The sequence below is a fragment of the Chionomys nivalis genome, chromosome 7 (assembly GCF_950005125.1).
Source record: "Chionomys nivalis chromosome 7, mChiNiv1.1, whole genome shotgun sequence".
In the NCBI taxonomy this organism is placed as follows: Eukaryota; Metazoa; Chordata; class Mammalia; order Rodentia; family Cricetidae; genus Chionomys; species Chionomys nivalis.
Genome location: NC_080092.1, coordinates 49,534,470 through 49,555,634, shown reverse-complemented (window position 1 = coordinate 49,555,634; position 21,165 = coordinate 49,534,470). Strand labels below are relative to the sequence as shown.

The 21,165-nt window shown below is 43.9% G+C and overlaps 1 protein-coding gene across 1 annotated transcript in view; it reads right to left on the bottom strand.

Moving 5' to 3' along the window:
* Stx8 (syntaxin 8) overlaps nucleotides 1-21,165 on the bottom strand; it is a 250,638-nt gene that overhangs the window by 179,732 nt on the left and 49,741 nt on the right. The window contains exon 6 of the mRNA XM_057773482.1: nucleotides 10,503-10,595. Within this exon, the coding sequence (XP_057629465.1) occupies nucleotides 10,503-10,595 (93 nt within the window). The remainder of the gene's footprint in view (nucleotides 1-10,502; nucleotides 10,596-21,165) is intronic.

The window sequence follows — 21,165 nt, the reverse complement described above, 5'->3', positions numbered from 1 at the left end:
CTGTGGTGGCCTCCTCCCTCTTAGAGGTCAAATAGGAACTGTGGGGAAGCCCAAGGGAAAGGAAGCCTGATGAGTCAACTCCCCCAGCTGTCCCGAGGCTTGGGCATAAATGTCCTTTTCTTTGAGTAACATGTCGTAAGCTTTTCTTCTGGAAAACGCTGGTCCCACCAGTTACATGGCAAACTGTGTGCGGTGCCAGGGTCAAAACCAGCATATGGGCCGAGAAAGAAATGAAGAAGGTATTGGTCTGGCAAAGGCAAAGAAGTTCTTGTGGCTCAAAGAGGACCAACCCTTGCTCATCATCAGAACTAAAGCAGCAGCAAAGGCTCGTGAGGAGCACCATGCCTATTTCTGCATCCTCAACAGACTCACAGATACTGGCTCTGGGCTGTGCTGCTAAAAAAAAAAAAAATAGATGAAACGTTTATCTTTATTCCTGGTTCTGGGCAAGAGCTTTGGAAACCCTGGAATTTCCTCATAAGACTTTTTTTTGTTGTTATCAGTGAGAAGTGCTTTTAGATTTATGCTAACAAGGTAACTCCTGGTAGGGCCTTTAAATAATGAGGGGAGGCTAGCCCTACAGATGATTAGAGCATTGAAAGTTGCAGGCCCAATTTCACCTCCAATGGTGAGGAAGGAGGCTGGAGCCTGAGGCCTGCACCATGGCCAGTGGTCACTCAGGTAATGAAACCTCCACAGAAATTCACCAACAAGGTCAAGGCAGCTTCTAGGTCAGGGAACATGGATGCACTGTGAACATGGCACATGTGGGAAGGGCACGGACGCTCTGCATCACCTCACCCTGATACATGAATGTGCCGTGAACATGGCACATGTGGGAAGCGCACAGAGTGAGTACCACTCACCCTGACACTCGCCCCATACATTACTCTACTTGGCTGTTCCTGAGTAGCAACTGCTACAATGAAACTCTAATTGTAAATACGGTACTTTCCAGAGTTCAGTGAATGTTCTCATAAAGTACCCAATTCGGGAGTCAGGAGAATGCATAGCCAGCCAGATGGAAGTGCCTGGGGATACCCAGGACTTACAGCTGTATCTAGGGTGGGCTGAGTGGCACTGAGCTGGATTGAGCCTGCAGAACTGTGGAGCATCAGAAACTGCTGGATGCCCAGCTGGAGTCAGACAAGTGTTAGGACAACGGATTATCTATCTTGTTCCTCTTCGCTCCCCCTCTACTAACTCTCCTCTTCCAATAGGCAAAGACTGCTCACCCTCAAGTGCCTAAAACCATGACTACAAGGAACATAATTACCTTTCCCCATCTCCCCAATTTTACTATTTTAGGGAAATTCGGTGGTGAAGACATCAGGTGATAAGCTGGTCTGCCACGGACAGATGCCCTAGAAAACAACTTCCACAGACACGATGTGAAACATTTGTTCTTTTGAAGCCTCTGGCACACCAGCTGTTTGGGTAGAATAACTTATATTGCTACTGTTACTTCAGAAAAAAACATGACTTTTAGTTCTAAACAGTAGAGTTCAGCGTGCTTGTTGCCTCCTTCCTTCCAGAAAGCACGGTCACACCACAGAGACAATTTTTTTTAGCCTGAAAGTGACTCCACGGTGGCAGTGAAAACACAAGGGAGGGCTATCAATGAACAAGTCATTTGGAAGACTCGCTCGCTTAAAGACGAGACCGGACTGTATTGACAAACCACAATGGGGGGGGGAAGCTCCAACTTGAAATACACACGGCTACAGAGAGAAGCTCTTTCTTCCCCAACAGAGAGTTCTGGAGAGCCGCCAAGCTTGGAGTCAATGGCTACTGGCAGCCACAGAATGTTCTACAAAGAAAGTGGCTGTACGGCAGGAATCAGGGCTCTGAGCAGAGAACTGTCTATGGAGCAGCTGGGCCTGACTACCCTGAGCCCTGCCCTGTGTGGGTTGCAGCCTCCAGGCTTCACTCCCAGCTGGAGCTCTTGGCCAGCTCTCTCTGGAGAGGAAGGGCTGCTGTGGAAGGCCCATGGGAGCTAGTGTCTCGGCGAGGAAATGAGTCAGAGACCCTGGGATAACTACAGGGTAAAAAGAGGTCAATGAAGAAGTCACGTCACCCTGGGGTAAAGTTCTGCCATTCACTGCAGGTTAAAGTTCTAACTTCACTACTTCTGTGGTGAGGATTGCAGCAAAGGTCCCGAATCTGCTTGTGCCCTCTTTTTACTTAACCTGATGGGAAGCCTGCCTACAGTACAACCTATCTACTTGTAGATTGATGGCAAGTTATTCTAAGCAAGAAAGAAGCCTCCTGGGTAAATCAATCTCCTACCGCATAAGAAGCCCATCCCAGCTGTCTATACACATCAACATGGTCCTCTGCTCATAAGCATAAAGTGTTAATACAAAATTTTCAGATCTGTAAGGAAAATAACAGGGACAGGGACTGTAATTACTACAAACTGCATGCCTAAAACAACCTTCATTTTCCTACAAGTCCAGAGACTATAAGAGAGCTGCTTTCTAAGGCCCTTCCTGATGGGTCTTCCTTGTGTCTTCCCATGGCCTCCCCTCCATATGTGTCTTCTAATTTCTTCGCCTTACAAAGGGCATTAGTCATACTGAACTAGGGCCCATCCAAATGACCTCATTTTAACTTAATTACTTCTTTAAAAAGCCTCTCTCCATATTTTCTACAGTCACATTTTTGGGGGTAGGCTATTAGAACACCAAAATATGAAAGGGATATATATGTCATGGGCATAATTCAGGCCATAACAACATGAAAGAAGAAGTCTGAGATAAACAACCCAAACCTTGCCAAGAAAAAGTAGAAATGATACAAGGCGGAAAAAAAAGTTAAGGTTAGTACCATTTAAAAGTCTTCAAAGGAAGACCTCACAACTGGAAAAACATGCCAGTGGAAAAAAGCAACCGTGAACATTAAAGCTTTCTTAACAGTTAAAACTATAGCACTCCTCAACACAGACACACACGCAGACACAGAGACACAATTCAGACACAGACACACAGATACACACTCAGACACAGATGAGACATACACATACACTCAGAAACAAGCACACAGACACACACTCAGACACAGACACACACTCAGACACAGACACATATACACACAGAGGCACATTCAGACAGAGATGCAGACAAACACACACTCAGACACATACACACAGATACACACACACACACACACCAATTAGAAGAGCCATGGAGGAGGAGACCCATTACAGAAGTCGGCAAATCTACATAAAACACTGGCTCAGACAAAGAAGGGCTTCTGTTGAAAATAGCGTGAAAAATGGGGAGTTTGAAGTGAAGAATTCTAAACTTGATTTATTTGGAGATACTTATTTGCTTTAGACTTTTTTAGAAAAAATACAAACTTAGGTATGCATGTTAAAAATGCTGTGGACCAAGGTGGGTGGCCTGACTGAGATTCCTACTCTTGGGTGGGGACGGAAGAAATTAGTTTTCCCATAAAACCGTCATCTCTCAGCTCCTAGATTTATCCGGAAGGCCCACTTCCATCTGCTCACAGGCCTAGGAAGTCCAGCCTCACTCCTGGCCCCTGTATGGGTGTACACACACTTGGCACCGAAGTCCACATCTGGCTAAGTTATTTAAGGACCACAAGACATCACTGGCAAGGATGAGAACTCCCTAGGTTGTTTCCAAGCCCAGCTAAGAATTGAAGGACTGTCTTAAAAGATGTCTTATCTAACATCTCTATATGTGAAATACAACTTACAGAAGGTCATTAATTTGAACGAGGGACCAAACCAATACAGACTGGTTAAGGAAAATGAATGCCGAAAGCAAGCACACATCGCAAGAACTGAGCTTTGGTTCCTCCTAAGCAGACACCTGCCTCAAACAAGCCGAGTCAACAAGTGCTAGGCCCTTACTGATGTCACCCTACTCCTGTTCTCTGTCCACATTGTAGTACCAGTTCTTACGGGTGCGCCCTTCCCCATTTATAGAATCATCCATTAAAGCCAGTTTAGAATCTGAACTAAGTTTGTTGTAATTCTGTCTGTGTAGCCTTGGCTGTCCTGGAACTTGCCGTGTAGACCAGGCTGTCCTCGAACTCAGAAATCTGTCTGCCTCTGCCCCAATAGTGATGGGATTAAAAGCATGCACCACCACTGCCCGGCCAGGTCTATTTTTTAAAAAAAAAACAAAAATGTACATTGTGAAGGAACAGTGGAGGATCCCCACAGACTGCTCCCAATGTGGACACCACACACTGACTTGTTTTATGCTCTTGACCTTGTAAAATGAGTCCTATGAACCCTGTAATATCCACGAAGAGACACTGAAGACTGGCTACCTCACTCAAGATCATCCAGTGAGGTCTGAGAGTCCCACCCCTAGAGAGCGTCACCACTGTGACATTCTAGTTCCAGTGTCCTCCTGCCCCATCCAGACATATGGTAGATTATACCTCAGGGTGGCTGCATGGGACAGCTGACCAGTGTGCTCACTGGGACAGGAAATGAGCTTATTTGTCATTCTTAGGGCAGAGTATACAACTGCAGAGACAAGTGTCCAGAGTTCTCTTACTTCCTGGTGTAGTGTCCAGCAGGTTCTGGAACAGTAGCTGTCCCAGACCAGGCCGCACAGTACAAACCGGAGGATTATGGAATCCAACTCCAGCAAACCTTCCAGAAAGTACTCGTTAAATTTTGCTGCCATAATGAAGAAAAAAAACTTTCTACTTGGAAAGATTTTCAAATACTTTTCTCCAATTACATTTCTATGTGAAATATATTTAACTTGTAACATCCAAAATGATGTATTGCAATGAGCCAAATACAGAAACACACACGCTAGCTTTACTTCTCCAAACACAAAGCCCATAAAACTACAGGGCAATGTAATTCTGAGAATATCTTTAAAAAACAGTTACCTTCCATAGTTTACATCAACATATTACTTACTATCTTAAACTTTTGCATTTAATAACTTTTACATGTCTTTTCATTTTAAATGCAGTAACAAAAGAAGTAGGAAAAAAAGCTCTCAGGATTCCTCAATAATTTTCAAAAAACATAAAGGGTCCTAGACCAGATTTTGAAAGCCAGTTACTAGATAAAGGTAATCAAGATTTAAGTCTATACAGTGATACTAATAGCTGAATAGCCTACAGCAAAATATATTAATGACAGAGATATCAAAAAAAAAAAGCCTAGGTACTCTATGTGCATGCATGAATGTGTGTCTGATAACCTCCCCTTAAACTTTATAAAAAAGAACTGACTGAATCAAATGGGAAATGAAAAAACAATGGAGGATATTTCATCACATGCTTCTCAGAGGATAACACTTCGCATTTTCAAAAGACATATTAGTAAGCAGTCAAATAAATACATAGAAACCCTGTGCACATTATGGCACATGTATGGAGGTCAAAGGACAACTCTCTAGAGTTGGTTCTCTCCTGCCACCTTGTGGGACCCAGGGACTGAAAGAAGGTTGGTTTTTGGCTAAGCAAGCACCTCACCGTCTGACCCATCTTGCAGCCTAGTCTCTTTCTTTCAGCAGTTTGCTCTTTTAGCTTATATAAGCCAAGAGAATGGGGAAATCACACACTGCTATGAAATCACTGGTTTCTAACGCTTGCCAGTTTTCTCTCTAGCACAACAGTGAAATACACAGCCTACGACAATGGAAGATGTTTCTCTCCAGATGACCAAAAAGAAAATTACCTGACATACTTTGGAAGAGTCTGATACTGAGGCTGGAGAAATGGCTCAGTGGTTAAGAGCACTGTCTGCTCTTCCAGAGGACCTGGGTTCAGTTCCCAGCACCTACATGCTAGATCTCAACCATCTATAACTCCAGTTCCAGGGGATTATACGCCTCCTCTGAACTCTGTGGGCTCCTGCATGTGGTGTACACATATAACTGCAGTCTTACACATACACATAAAATAAATATTTTTATAAAGAGCTCTGACACCAGACAGGAAGAAGTCCCCCTTTGCGTACACTGTATCAGTACAAGACCAACTGTCATGGAAGCCTAAGGGAACACCTCAAGAGATTTCAGGGTCAATTTCCTCCTGTAAAGCTTACAGAAGTCACCCCCAATGAGCTGGAGGGTTGGCTCAGGAGTTAAGAGCATTGACTACTCTTGCAGAGGCCCCAGGTTCAGTTCTCCGCACCCATGTGGTGGCCAACAACCATCCACAACTCAAGGTCCCAGGAATCCGACACCTCGGCACCAGGCACACATGTGGTGCGCATACACACATGCAGGCAAAACATTCATCCACACAAAATCATCTTAAAAAGTACTGTTGTAAAGAAAGAAATTGTCTCAAAGTATAGAATTACAGGTAACTCAAACACTGTAGTGTAAATGTGGCTAATCTGAATTATGTGGCAACTGGCAAAAAGACAGTATGACTCAAACTCACTGCTATTGTACAACAGAGACTGACAGCAGTTTCACTAGCTTTAAAGTCAAGATGCTTCCCCAGAGAATTGAGGGGAGACCCTTTTCTGTCTTTCGCAGTTTACAGAGCCCTTGTATCCCTTTCTTTGCGGCCCCTTCCGCGATCTTCAGAGCTAGAGGACACCGTCTTGTCTCAGACATTGCGCTGCCTTATTCTTCCTGTCAAAGCTTCCTCTCCTCTCACCTGCAACCTCTTTTTTCCTGGGGTGCTAGACACGAAACACAGGGTGCCCAGCCCTGCTGCATCCCTTTAGGCGGACACCTCTAACTGTATTGAGGGTCTTCCTGCATAATCACAAATACCCTTCCTGTCCCAACTGACTCAACCTGACACACCTATAAGGGCCCTTTGGCCCCGATAGAGCAATATTTTAGTGATGGAGATGTGCCTATCTTGCTAAGTTTCAGAGAGGCAAATATCCAATTTTATTCTCACTTTCACAATGAAAATTCAGTTAGGAATTCTAACAAATCAGCAAGTGGAATCCATTGATGTGCATGTGAAGTTCTTTTGTTTGGTTGGTTTCTGTTGTTGTTGATGTTTTGGATTTTTCAAGACACGTTTCTCTGTGTAGCTCTGGCTGTCCTGAAACTTGCTCTGTGGTCCAGGCTGGCCTCGAACTCATAGATCTACCTGCCTCTACCTCCTGAGTGCTACCACTACCTGACAGGACATGTGAAGTTTTGGGAGCACCATGTCCTTCGATGAGCAGTCACATTTCTAGGTCTCTGAAGGACTCACTGGTTTCCTTGCCCCAGAATTGATGTTAGGAAGACAAGTGGCCTTCCCTGCCATCCTGCTCTCCCATTCCCTACAGACAAGCAGCGAGTGGCATATAGGCCCCCATGACTGGGATTTCCCCTTCGCTACTGCTTTTTCCCTTTTTAGGCCTGGTCACTGCCCTCAAACAAGCAACTGGTGTTGGTCAGATGCTCTTAATTCCCTACGGTAAGAATGAAAACTGCATTCCTAAATTGAAGATAATCTGATCCTTTGATGCTGTGGTTATGTTCTAAGTACAACATATTTATTAGGAAGCTTTGACCCTTTGTTCCAAAATTGTCTGGCTGGTCATTATTCTAGCCGATTGCTTCTCTAAGGAAAATCAAAGCAACAAGTCTGCAGCTCCAGAAATCACCCGGGGAATTTACAACAAGTATCCTCTGCCTGTGGCCCTGACGTCTGTGGCACACACGCATCACAGTAAAGACCCAGGTGGGCTACAGGCCTGTGCACTTGGAGATCCTACCAGCCTTGCTTCAGTTTAGCGACAGGAACGGAGGCTGACTATAAGCCTGTCAGGGACTGGTTTTGCTTTATTTTTATTCTGAGAGCGTCAATTCTTGTGATAGAAAATGGCTGAGTCTGCCCTATCTCTGAAGAGAAAACACACATCAGAAAACCACCCATGTAAGTAACTGCTGGCTCCCTGGGAGGCCACCACAGAGAAACCCAGCTTATGTTGGCACCTCACAGGAAAGTACCCGTGTTTGTCTAAATGCAGATGTATCTATCTGACTGTGGGATGGGGGTAAGCTATGTGGTACAGAGAGAAAGAATTGGGCCCATGACCATAAACTCTCTGTGACACACATAAGTGTGAAGGTTCTGCACATGCGTGACATGAGCACACGAGAGGCAGTGTGAAAGTACAGTAGTACTAACTACATCCTCTCAATACAGTTGACACGGGCACGCTGACATGGTGAAAGCAATCTGCTCTCTCTCCCTCATGTTCAGATTTCCTTGTAAAGTCCTGTGGCAGACATCAAGGCTGCAGGTGAGACTGACCCTCCCAACAGAGGGACCACAAGGGCTGTTCCTCCAACTGTCTGGGTGTATGCAGTGTGAACAAGAGGGTCTCCAAAGGTGCAGGGGAGCACTGGGAGCATTAGCAGCAGTGGTGATACAGTATCAGCAGGACGTCTATTGCTGTTGGCTTTGAAACACAGAAGGGATGTCAGCCAAGGAATGTGGGTGGCCACTAGAAGCTGGAGAAGGCAAAGAAACCAATCCCTCCCTAGAGCCTTCAGAAAGGAATGCTGAGCTCTTGTTGATAACATTGGTTTTTACCCAGCAAGACTCAAGTCAGACTTGCGTGCTACCAAATGTAAGACACTAAGTCTATGTTATCTTAAGCCGCTACCTTTGTGATCACAACAGGAACTGGATGCTCACCAAGACACAGCCTAGGCTTTGAGGGGTATTAAAGCACCCCCAAGCAATTCTGATAATCACTGAAGAGGAAGGCATGCTGGTATGCTTGCTTGTGCTGGGAAATATATGGCAATTTTACCTGAGAAGATGGTGAGTCCCACCCAAACCATGTGTCTTTCATTCTTAGTCACATACCCAGGGACACTGTGGCCTGCACATGCTACAGGATGACATGTTCAGGATGACATGTTCATCAGTTTAGGTCAGACCTCCTGCCCCAGGCAAACTTCCTTGAGATAAAAAATAAACAAGCACCAGATAGCCAAGGTTGTCCTTTTAAAATAAAGCTTATTATCTTCCCACTGCTGTGTCACACTGGAGGAACTGACCAAATGCCCGGATCAAACGCAGTCCATAATTGGCCTGCTCACAGCACCAGCAGAAGGAACAAACTGTCCCCCCAGCGCTAAGCTGTCGCAAGCCCCATGAGGAGTGTAGAGACAGAGGGCTCTCCATTTGCTTACGAGTCTGTTTGCGTGTGACAGATGCTCAACAGCTGGATTTGTTTACTTATGATAGAGAAATGAACTGAAACCATGGGAACGATGACCACATTCCTTCTCAGGATCAAGGAGGGAAGTGCCTGTTGTATGGTTCTGGCAAGGGCAGCCTCCCTCCAAAGAGCGACTCTGTCCCCTACCAGGCCTTCCATACCTACCCACACAGGAAGCTTTGCCTCCCTACCCTGTCTTCCTTGGCTAGGATGCCGGCACGACAGAGAAGTAGCCATATCAGAAAGCAGCTTCAGTCCTGCCCTTTAGAAAAGCTGTGGCATTCAGAGGGCTCTCTGCAACTCGGAGCTTCATTTCTAGCAATGAGGACATCGCTACCTTCCTTTCCTCATGTAGGGTACATGGCATGATGCAGACAAGCGTGCTCAGCAGGTAAGGAGAGCCACTGTACATGCCAGTGCTTCACATCCCTGCGGAAGGAAGCCTCTCCCACTTCTTGTCTCCTCACTAAGCCATGGCTGCACCAGCTGCAGACTGAGCCTTTCTCCTTGGCCCTCTCACCGCATCTCTGGCTGGATGCATCTAATTTGGACTCACGGTCTCGACTCACAAACCTCTCGACTTCACGGTGTCCCTCACGGTGAGAGCACTGGATGTTTCCTGCATGCACCCCACTCTCCATCCTCATGGTTACTCTTGTTCAGGTTCCTCCCCCTTACACAACTCAAGCTCGAGAGCCTCCCAAGTCCTAAGACTCCTGACCACAAGTTCATCTTTCTCCAACCACATCTGTTGCATCAAGCCCTAAATAGACACCTTCAAACGTTTTTGTCCTGTGGTCTGGTCATTTATGATGGAAGAAGAGCAAACCCCACTGGGTGCAGACATGATATGAGGCCCACCCAGCTTTATTATGTTTTGTATCAAAATACCAAACACTGAGCAATTTCACATCCTCCACAGAGAAAAAAAAAAGCCCTCGGAATAAATAGATCATGAAGTATTTCTCAAAATAGTAGGGCCAGGTACGGTCAGCACATGACTATAATGCCAGTATTGGGACACAGATGCAGAAGAAAGCAAGGCAAGTTCAAAGCTAGCCTGATCCACATAGAGTTCAAGGCCACTAGGGCTATAAGCACCAAAATTAATGAAGTCAAAGCAGTCACTGAGTACTGAGAAGTTTTAGTGGCATTTTTTTTTTACATAGTACTCGATAACTGCAATGTAAATGCCCACAAACCACCACAGCTGCAATGAGCACGCTGCAATAAATCACTGCAGCCCGCTGACTGCAGACTCCCCTATGCCGCGAATCGACAGGGAGTCAACAAACACCTGGACCTGTGGGGCTGCTAGCAGCAGCAAGCTGAGCGGCCTCGGCTTCGTTCTTACCGTTCTGTTCATCCAGCTCATTCCCGATTTCCTGGCCCATTTGCTTCTGGCGACTGATGATGGAGGAGAGGGCATCGAGGCCTGCGTCCTGCTCTGAAAGGAAAGAAAAGCAACGGACTAAAAACCAAAGGGAAACATTTTAAAGACAGTAAAATATGTGTTTACACATGCATACACATTGACAGACATACACATACACAGAGGTACATGTATCCAGGCAAGTGACACTATCCAACATATGACTCGAGTGATACCATGGCTAGCCTTACTAAAACAAAACTTCAATACTTACTTCGTGCCTCACACTGAAATGACTTCCAGATAAATTAAATATTTAAATAAGAAACAGAACTTTATTGAGTTTGGCTACACCAACATTTAACCTTCTAGCATGTAATTCAAACAGAACATGTATTAATCAACAATAATAGGGCAATGTTCTGATTTTTTAAATGGAGAAATATAGACAAAAACCATACCAAAGAATTTTAGAAGGAAAATAAACACAAACTCATTGATAATCATTAACTAAAAATTTTGCATTTGTTTATAATTTGAGTGTGTATGTATACATGCACGCATGCCCACAGGTGCACACACGTTGGAGCCAGAGGACTACTAGTGCAGGTGGTTCCCTCCTGCTACCACGTGTCTCAGGGGTCAAACTCAGGTCATCATGTTTTGGCTGTAAATACCTTTCCTCAGTGAACATCTTGCCAGCCTAGCATCACTAATTTTTTAAAAATACAAATAAAAATGAATAATAAGATTTGAGGCCTTACCAGATTAGTAAATATGAAAAAGAATAAGGATGGGCAAGGCTACCTAACATGTCAGGAACCTGTAGTCCTAAGCACTGAGTAGTATGGAAGGTAAGTTCAGCTCCCTGTTAGAAATCCTCAGGATTTCAATTCACTCCAACTAAGTCTAGAAAATGTGTCTAATAAATAAAAAGCAGAGCAATAATGCATCTCCAAGGGTCTTCCTTAAAACACACCCCTCGTGCTGGTTTATCTTTCTGACTACCCTAGAACGCTTTCCGGTGTCCTTAGCTGTTTTTCTCTGTAGCAGGCACAATGTTTGATACTGACAATCAATTTGATAGGATCTAGAATCACCCAGAAGACAAGCCTCTGACCAGGCCTGGAAGAGATTCTCTTGCTTAGGTTAAGGTGAGAAAAGCCACCCTAAAAGTGGACGAGGGTCCTAGACTGTGAAACCTAGAAGTTTCTGCCACAGGAACTTCCCCACATGACAGACTGTGCCCTTCAATGTATGTTTCTTCAAAGTGGGCCATCGTGGTGACGTTTCTGCAAGAGCCTTGTTCCTTTGCTTCTGGGCCCTGAGCAGAGACTGTGGGGTGGGGTCTACACTCCTGAGCACCGTCCCCCAGTTGATGGCGATGGAGGGCCAGCCGCAGCTCCGCTCCTTTATGTTTTTTAAATGACTGTTCCACGTAATGGCCTATCTGTTACCACAAAGGTCTTCTCACTCAGGAGTTCACTAGTGTCTACTTACAGTTTTGTAAAAATCTTCTGTATGGAATTAAATCATTACACTTAGCTCTTTGATTCACTTGGAATTTATTTAAACTTAAGGTGTGAGGCAAGGACCCCTTGGTGACATTTTTTTTTTTTTGACACAACATACTTTTTAAAACCTATAAACAGCTTGCTGTGTCTAGGGACCACTCCAAGGCACCATTTTACAGCAAAATCACTTTATAATGAGGTCCTCTTGGTCCTTAGTAGCAGCCTCCTGGATGGCCTCCAAGATAAATCCATCATCAAACCTACACTTGAAGAATGTCTACGCTACAGCAAAAGTCTTAATGTTTCCGAAGAACAATCCATAAGTGGACTGAGGCTCAGCGCACTGTGAAACGACAGAAAAATGGTGGAAAAATGGAAGGAAGTGCTGTTAAGGTTATCCACTAGGAAAAGACACTGAAGCCCTGACATCACTTTGTTCAGTGTGAACACAAATTGTCAGCGAGAAACAGCTACACTAAACCTTGTCTCCTAAAGGCCTCCCTAGGGCACAACAGAAAGGAGGCTGGAACTCTCCCCTACTCCTACAATGTCCCTAAGACTGGAGTGTCTCCTCTGCATGTAATGTTGTTACAGTCAATTTTCAACCCACAACCCAGACACGGAAGATGCTGGGTAGGTCAAAATGATCATGTTAACACACTGAGATTCTCTGAGCTGCAAACTGACATTTCTAAGAGGTAATGGTTTAGCCACTTAGTAATAATCAAAATAAAAAGATGTTTCCAACAAAAATATCACCAGGACTCACGGCAGACAATCTCCTTAGGAACAGCACAAGTGTGACACTGTGACAGTTCATTCTCCATAATCTGCCTCTATCACAGGGTCCACCGCTAATGCCTTAGTAATGGTGTCAAAACAGGTCATTTGCAACATACCAAACTCTGAGTCATTCTTCAACTTTACAATGGTGTAGATTTTAAGACATGATTGCTGTAAAAGAACAAAAAACACACACAGACATGCACAGATGCGCGCGCGCGCACACACACACACTCACTGACACAACCAAGCTGTCCTAACCCCTGGAACCTGAGACTAAGTTACTTTCCGTGGAAAAAGTAATCTTGCAGAAGTGGTGAAAATACAGGAGTCTGAGGTAGGAGATGAGCCTGGGGAATCTAGGTGGACCCAACACAATCTATTAGTTCCGAGAAATGGAGGTTGCCCTGCTGCTGTCAGAGGGAGAAATGACAGGGGGTTAAAGAGATGCAGTTGCTGGCTTTGAAGATGGAGCTATGCGCCAAGGAAAATGGGGATCTTCTAGAAGTCCACACGGCAAGGGAACAGATTCTGCCCTAGGGCCTCCAGGAAGGAATGCGGCCAGCTGACACCTTGATCAGAGTCCCTGGAGACCCAAGCTGAACTTCTGACCTTTAAACTGTAGTAATGTGAGTTTTAAGTCACTACATGTGTGCTAATTTATTGTGGGAGCACTAATACAATCATTTTTGAAAGTCCCTTTGGAACAATTAGGTGTGTAGATACTTCCTATATTTAGACATCCAGGAAAACCATCCTTTAAATAACAATCACTCAACTGTGGGAGGACAGTTTGGTGGCAGCAGATAAAAAACAAAGGGACAGTCATCAGAACACATTATGCCAAAAATAACAAGCCTGATTCTAAGTAAGTCACTAAATCTAACCAATTTACAGACAATAACTAGGTCACAGAATATGCTCAACAATTTACCGGGATACACACTGCAAGATCTAGCTAAGGAGAAACTACAGGACAAACAACCCCGTTTAACAAAGAAACAGCAGAGGAAAAGAAAATAGTTTAAAGGGTTCGTCCGTATCATTAAGACAGTTCTGAGATGTATCTATTAGTCACAACATATGGCCCACTGCAGAATTATTTCCAATTTGGCAGAACTGATAACTGAATTTTACCCCTTTTTAAAAAACAGTCCTGGGTGTAGAGAGATGGCTCAGGTTAAAAGTGCATACTGCTTTTCAGAGGACTTGAATTCAGTTCCCAGCACCTACATGGGGAGCTTACAATCACCTGGAACTCCAGCAGCTCCAGCACGTTCTTCTAGACTCCATGAGTACCCATATTCACATGTGCACACAACCACACACACAGACACATGCATATAAACATAACTTTAAAAAATAAACATATCTTTTTAAACGTTCTTATATTTTATAAACATATTTTAGAGATGTTTAGATAGAACATTCTGAAGTATTCACCATTGAAATAACATAATGTCTAGGGTTCACTTTAAAAATAATCACAGGACATATGCATGAGAATCAGAGTTCAGCTCCCAGGGCCCACAGTAAAAGCTAGGTATGTTGTAGAATATTATTTTAAGTAGGCAAAGATGCGTTACATTTGTTTATGCTGCAGAATATTACTTTATGTGAATGTGTGTTACACTTGTTTCTGCTGCCTTAGTTAACAATGAAAAGATGAGTTACTTTTTTATGCAGCATTTAATAGTAAAACAAATGTGTTGCATTTGTTTCATCTTGCCTGCCTAAGGCACTTCATTGGTCTGATAAAGAGTTAGCTGAATGGCCAACAGCTAGACAGAGAAAGGATGGGCGGGGCTGGATGGCAGAAAGAATAAGAAGGAAGAGAAATCTAGGCTAAGAGAGGAAAGAGAGAAGAAAGAAGAAGAGAAGAACAAGAGGAAGAAGAAGGAAAAGAGAACAAGGACCACCCCTGGGGCAAGAAGCCAGCCAGTGGCCGGCCAGCCTGAAACAAGCAGCAAGAAAGATATGGGGGGGGAGGGGGAGTAAAAAGCCTCAAGGCGAACGGTAGATAAAGAGAAGCAGGTTAACTTAAGTTAAAAAGAGCTAGCCAGAATTGTGCCTAAACTAGGCCGAGCCCTCAAAACTATTAAGAAGTCTCTGTCATGATTTGTGAGCTGGTCAGTGGCCTAAAAGAAAAAGCCTGGTACATAGGTGGGGTGGCATGTACTTATTATCCTAGCACTGAGGTAGTAGAGAAAGGAGCTCTAGATCTCTGGGTCTTACGGACCAGCCAGCCTAGGTAACTGGCAGACCTCGGGTCCCAGTAGGAGGACACAGTAGGAATGGTAGAGAGCTCCGGAGGAATGATACACAAAATTGATCTTTATGATGTAGGAAGCCCCTCTGTATGCTGTGAATGTCTTATTACCATTGGTTGATAAAGAAGCTGCTTTGGCCTATGGCAGGGCAGAATATAGCAAGGTGGAAAATCTAAGCATAGATAGAAGAGGAAATAAGTAAGGGAGATGCCATGTAGTTGCCAAAGGAGAAAGATGCCAGAACCTTACTGGTAAGCCACAGCCTCGTGGCAATACATAGATTAATAGAAAATGGGTTAATTTAAGATGTAAGAACTAGTTAGGAATATGCCTGGACCATTGGCCAGACAGTGTTGTAATTAATATATTTTCTGTGTGAATATATTTGGGTCTGTGCAGTCTCTGTTTACATCTTTAACCTACACATGTGTGAAAATATGTGTTACGTGCATTACATGTGTATACACATACACACACAATCCAAGAAGTGAGTAAATGGGTACATACAGATAAAACCAAACTAGCTGCCGGGCGGTGGTGGTGCACGCCTTTAATCCCAGCACTCGGGAGGCAGAGGCAGGAGGATCTCTGTGAGTTCGAGACTAGCCTGGTCTACAAGAGCTAGTTCCAGGACAGGCTCCAAAACCACAGAGAAACCCTGTCTTGAAAAACAAAAAAAAACAAAAACAAAAAAAAAAAACCAAACTAGCTATAATTAGTAAAGCAGAATGGGGAAAAGAACATACCTTACTCTACCATGTTTAAAATTTCCTATGCCTAAAGGTCATTAATATATTAATAGGTAAACAAAAAGGAAGAGGCTGGGGATGTGGCTCAGTTGTAGAACACTTGCTTAACATGCATAAGGCCCTGAGTTCAGTCCCCAGCACCATTTAAACAAAAGCAAGCAGAGGGGCCAGAGCTAAGCATAGTCTCTGGTCTGCGCACATGACAAGGATCTAAAGATTGAGAATATCTTCCTTTCTTTAGAGTCCAGCTGGTGGCACAGGGAAGCTCCATACATTAGCAGAAACTTACACAGGTCCCCTTTGCTGTTTAAATCAACAAGTGACCACAGAGGGCCTTTCCAGCTTTATGGGGATGGGGGGGGGATACAGTTTCTTCCAGATGGAAAGGCTCTCACAATACTGGATGGTCCTCTGGGTTTTAGGAAGCCCCCCCCCTGAAAAAAAAAAAAACACTTGATGTTATGAGAGAAACAATGGTCACCTCATACTTAATGTATGGAAGGAATGTTCCCTGGAGAAGAACAGACAGAATGAGGAGAAGACGAAGTCAAATGTAAAACCTAATAATAAAAGTCAATTCAGACAAAAGAATTCACTCATCATTGTGTTTAGAAGACCCTCAGAACAAGTTCTAAGAATAGATGGTTTTATTTTGGCTGAGTTTCCTGGGGAAAGGACTCTCCTAATATATGTGGTAGCTACAAGGAAGGCTATCTTCTGAGAATGCTGTCTTAATGAGAACTATCCAAAGATTTCCTACTAAGATTTCTCACTGTAAAATGGAGTCTGTCTGTCACCTTCCCTGTCCTCATTTCACAGGAAAATATTTACAGACTATGAGAGTTGGTCCTGATTGTCAATTTGATAGGATTTATAATCACTATGGAAACAAACCTGTGCATGGGCCTGTGAGGAGAGTCCTAGGTTAGGGTAATTGAGGCAGAAGTCCTACCTTAAATGTGGGCAGCGCCATTTCATGGGCTGGAGCCCAGACCGAATACAAAGGAGAGAGGGAGCTGAGGGCAGCATTGTCTCCTATTCCTCACTGCAGACACATTGTGACCTTAACTAAATTCCTGCTACTGCATCTTCCCCATGATGGACTCATCTGTCTTCAAACTGTGAGCCAACACCAACCCCCTCCTTCCTCAGTTGCTCTGTCAGGCCTGTGCGCCAGCAGTCAAACAAGCCACTCCCTGAGAACAGGAAGTCTATAACAAACGCTCAAATATAGAAAGAACAACACAAAATAGTGGAGACTAGGCTGCGCTAATTTAGGAACCTCACCAACAGACTCTTAACTAGAGGCGGGGGAGCCACACTCCATAGCCTACTGTCTGGCTCAGGGACACAAGCCTGCACTGGCCAGTGTCTCCTTCCTGTGCTCTATCTCAGATCCTGAGGAGACCAAGACACTGTCATCACCACGGTCACTTCTACTAAGACTTGCGAATATCCCAAGCAACTGTTTAAGTATTGGGCTAGCTTTAGGTAACTGGCTGTCATGAGGCCTAGCTTCTAGACTGAGCAAGAAAGGTATTCACTACCTGCCAGTCTCTCATCTAGCAATAAGATTATTTGGGGGTAATTTCTCAGTCTTCACACTAAAGTACAGAAAGGCTAACCAACACTATGGGCCAAAAAGCAATCTGAAATGGTTTATTCTGACTCTTCTTTATCTAGTATAGGGTCTGGCAATAAATGGAGCCAAAGCACAGGTTCCTGGAGCACAGGAAAGGCAACTAAGTATTTGAAGCAAAGATTGCTTTCATGTTCGTGTTTAGCTTGAAAGGTAACAATGGAACTAGCATTTCAAATCACATTTAGAAAGAACAGGTTAATAAAATTACCCCAAGCATGGGCTATTCCATTCCCTGTCCCAAAACAGAGCCAGAGGGCAGCGGTCTTGCAAGGGGCAGAAACTCAGCAGGGGAGATACTTTGGTTCAGAGATGCTGCTTAGAAGCATACAGAGCATGCGCTCGCTCACGCCCAACCTGAGCAATCCCCAAGCGCAGCACATTCTCAAAGACAGAAAAGCTTTTCCTGACTGAAAACAGCTTTCCTTGGCAAGCAGCAGTGACAGGAAAATCCACTTGCATTAGCACTAGGCAGTCCTCCCAGAAAGCATGGCTGCTGCAGAACAAAGCGCTGCGTGCGAGATGCTGTGCTCTGCACTAACTGCATTGCTCTCCATTGTTCGCCTCCTGTCAAACACAGTAATGCGGGAGGTATACAGAATTAAAGGCATGGAGAGCCAGTGTTTCGTTTACTAGGTAATTTCATTGTGAAGAAGAGTTCAAAATAGAATTAGACTCCTGTTTATGGCCAAGACGGACTGACAGGAACCAGATTTCCTTCTGGCCTGGATGAACACGGAACAGAGAAAACAGCCAAAATATTTGAATCCACTGTTTCAAGAAATGTACATCAGCAGACAAGGCAATATCTCAGAAAGGAAAACAAATGAGACGCGTACCAAGTTTGTCCAGACTGTGCCTTGTGAATGCTCCCCGTCATGGTGGGGGGCTGGATTCCCAAGTGGAATCCAGTGGACTTCTTGAATTGAGTCCAAAGGGGTCAATAGCTGGAGCACTAGAGAGAGGGTTGCACAGAAGAGCCCTGTGGTCTGGCAAGGCATGTGCTCCAAGTCCTCACCAAGCATAAGTCAGGGCTCAGAAGAAGTGAGAGAGAGGCTGGGCAGTGGTGGCACATGCCTTTAATCTCAGCACTTGGGAGGCAGAGGCAGGCGGATCTCTGTGAGTTCAAGGGCAGCCTGGTCTACAGAGCAAGTTCCAGGAAAGGCTCCAAAGCTACACGAGAAACCCGGTCTCAAAAGACCAAAAAAGAAGTGAGAAAGAGATGCAGAGATGAGTCACTTCAAAGGGTAGAAGGAATCATGGTCTAACCTCAACCACAGTAAGACACTGCCCCCATTTACACGAAGCACATCACCTGGGTACTCCTGGCACACCATGCAGAATAGCCAGTGCAGGCTCAGTAGTGTAGTAAATTACCTCTAGACCAGAGGCAAACATGTTCTGTAGGGGGCCACATAGGAAACATTTGAGGCTTTGTGGTTCACATGGTCCCTAAAGCAGTTATTCAATTCTACTATTGCCAAGTGAGAAAGTATCTATGGATATCGTGTAAGTGAGTGAGCATGGCTGTGTTCCCATAAAACTGAATTTATGAGCCCTGAGCTTTTAATCAATTTTACAAGTCACAAAATATTCTTTTGATTATTTTTTACCATTTAAAAACTTTAAAGCTGTTTTTGACTTACGTGCCATACAAAAATAAGATCTGGCTCATAGGCCAGGGTTTGTTGATCCATGCTCTATAATATTTTAAACAACTCTTATCTGTCTTTAAAAGCAAAACCCAGGGCCAGCGAGATGGCTCACTTAGAAAAACCACTTGCCTCATGGGTCTGATGATCTGAGTTCAATTCCAGAGCCCATGTAAATAAAGCTGGAAGTGCTGTGGGTCAATGGTCTTTTATCCTGTTACTTGTATTATTTTTTAATAAAATGCTGATTGGCCAGTGACCAGGCAGGAAATAGAGGTGGGGCAATGAGAATTCTGGGAAGAGGGAAGTTTATAATTCTACATTCATGACCCAGATGCAAAGGAAGCAAGATGTAACTGCCTCGCTGAATAAGATACTGAGCCATGTGGCTAACATAGACAAGAATTATGGGATAATATAAGTTATAAGAGTTAAGAAGAGCCTGAGATACTGGGCCAATCAGTTTACAATTGATGTAGACTTCTGTGTGATTCTTTGAGACTTAACGACTGCAGGAACTGGGCAGGACAGATAACTTGGTCAACAAAATGGTGCCCAATGCGTAGACAAACTGCATCCACAGAAAACATGAGAGAGCTTGGGAAGAGATTCTAGACACAAAAAGAACAGATTTAAGAATGGCTTCTTGGTAGCACTTTCTTAGGTGGGCTCTGCTTGCTAGAGGCAAGTGCTCTCATTTAAGAGAGGCTTCCTGACTCAGCTTTAGTTGTAAAACATTGCAGCTCTTTTAAGAGGTCCTGCCACAAAACACTTAAATGGTGTTGATGAAAAGCTGACTGCATGCTTTTTAGTGGTGGCAGGGCCCTTGAAACGCAATAAACAAGGCTCCGGCCAGTACCTCCACCATGAAGCTGGAATCTCAGAAAGCTAAGGAATGGGCTGGATCCAGCAATCAAAGCCACGGCTTTAATCCTAGCCATATGACTTAGCAAACTAAGACTCATGTGGTCAGAAAAAAAAAAGAGATATACAGTAAAGATAGATTCAAAGACAAAGAAAACCTCTAAACGGTTTACAGTGTGTTTAGGAATACATGTAGGTTTGGGAGAAAAAAAAGGATAAAATCCTTAAAATAAAATAAGAAAGAGTAGTTGGGTATGGTGGCACACACCTTTAATCCCTGCACTTGGGAGGCAGAGGCAGGCAGATCTCTGTGAGTTCAAGGACAGCCTGGTCTACAGAGTGAGTTCTAGGACAAAGATATATAGAGAAACCCTGTCTCAAAAAGCCAAAAATTAAAAATAAAAAAGAAATAGAGGTTAAAATAAAGCCACGTAAAGATGAAAAATACATAGTGAGTCTGGATACTTATGTTATTATGTTCTCTTTGAATTGTTTGAATGCTGAGGAAGAAGAAACAGTTGCTAAAAGATATTTGTTTATAAATTAATCCAAGATAGGTATTTTGAAAATACCTTGACTTCAAAATTGAAGTCAAAAGATATGTTACTTTGGAGAAGAGATTTTGCTCTTATTTCCACAGGAAATGAGAGGCTGTGGATTCATTCCAGGTTAAGAAAAATCAGGTTTGATCAAGGAAGACCCCCTGAGAAATCTCCAATAGGAGTAGATGGCCTAGATGTCTGAGTTCTACATCCAACAGATTCAAGACTGCTGCCTGAGATGATCAAGCCTCACAGGATACTCCAATCATGACTTGACCACAATTACAAATTTTCTTTAGGTCCCCATAAGATTATCAGTGCCCCTATTCAGCAGGAAGTAGCCTGGAAAACTATGCCCATGTTCCAAAAAAAAAAAATGGACTAGAGATATTTTTCTGTTTAGAATGTTGGTTACAAGTTGTTATGGATAATGATCAGGAGAAAAGCTAAACAAAGGATATTAGATTCAAAGTTCTTGTTTAAAAAGGGGGGGGGGTGTTGTGAGACAATGGTCTTTTATCCTGTCGCTTATTATTATTTTTAATAAAATGCTGATTGGCCAGTAGCCAGGCAGGAAGTAGAGGTGTGGAAATGAGAATTCTGGGAAGAGGGAAGTTTCATTCTGCAGTCGT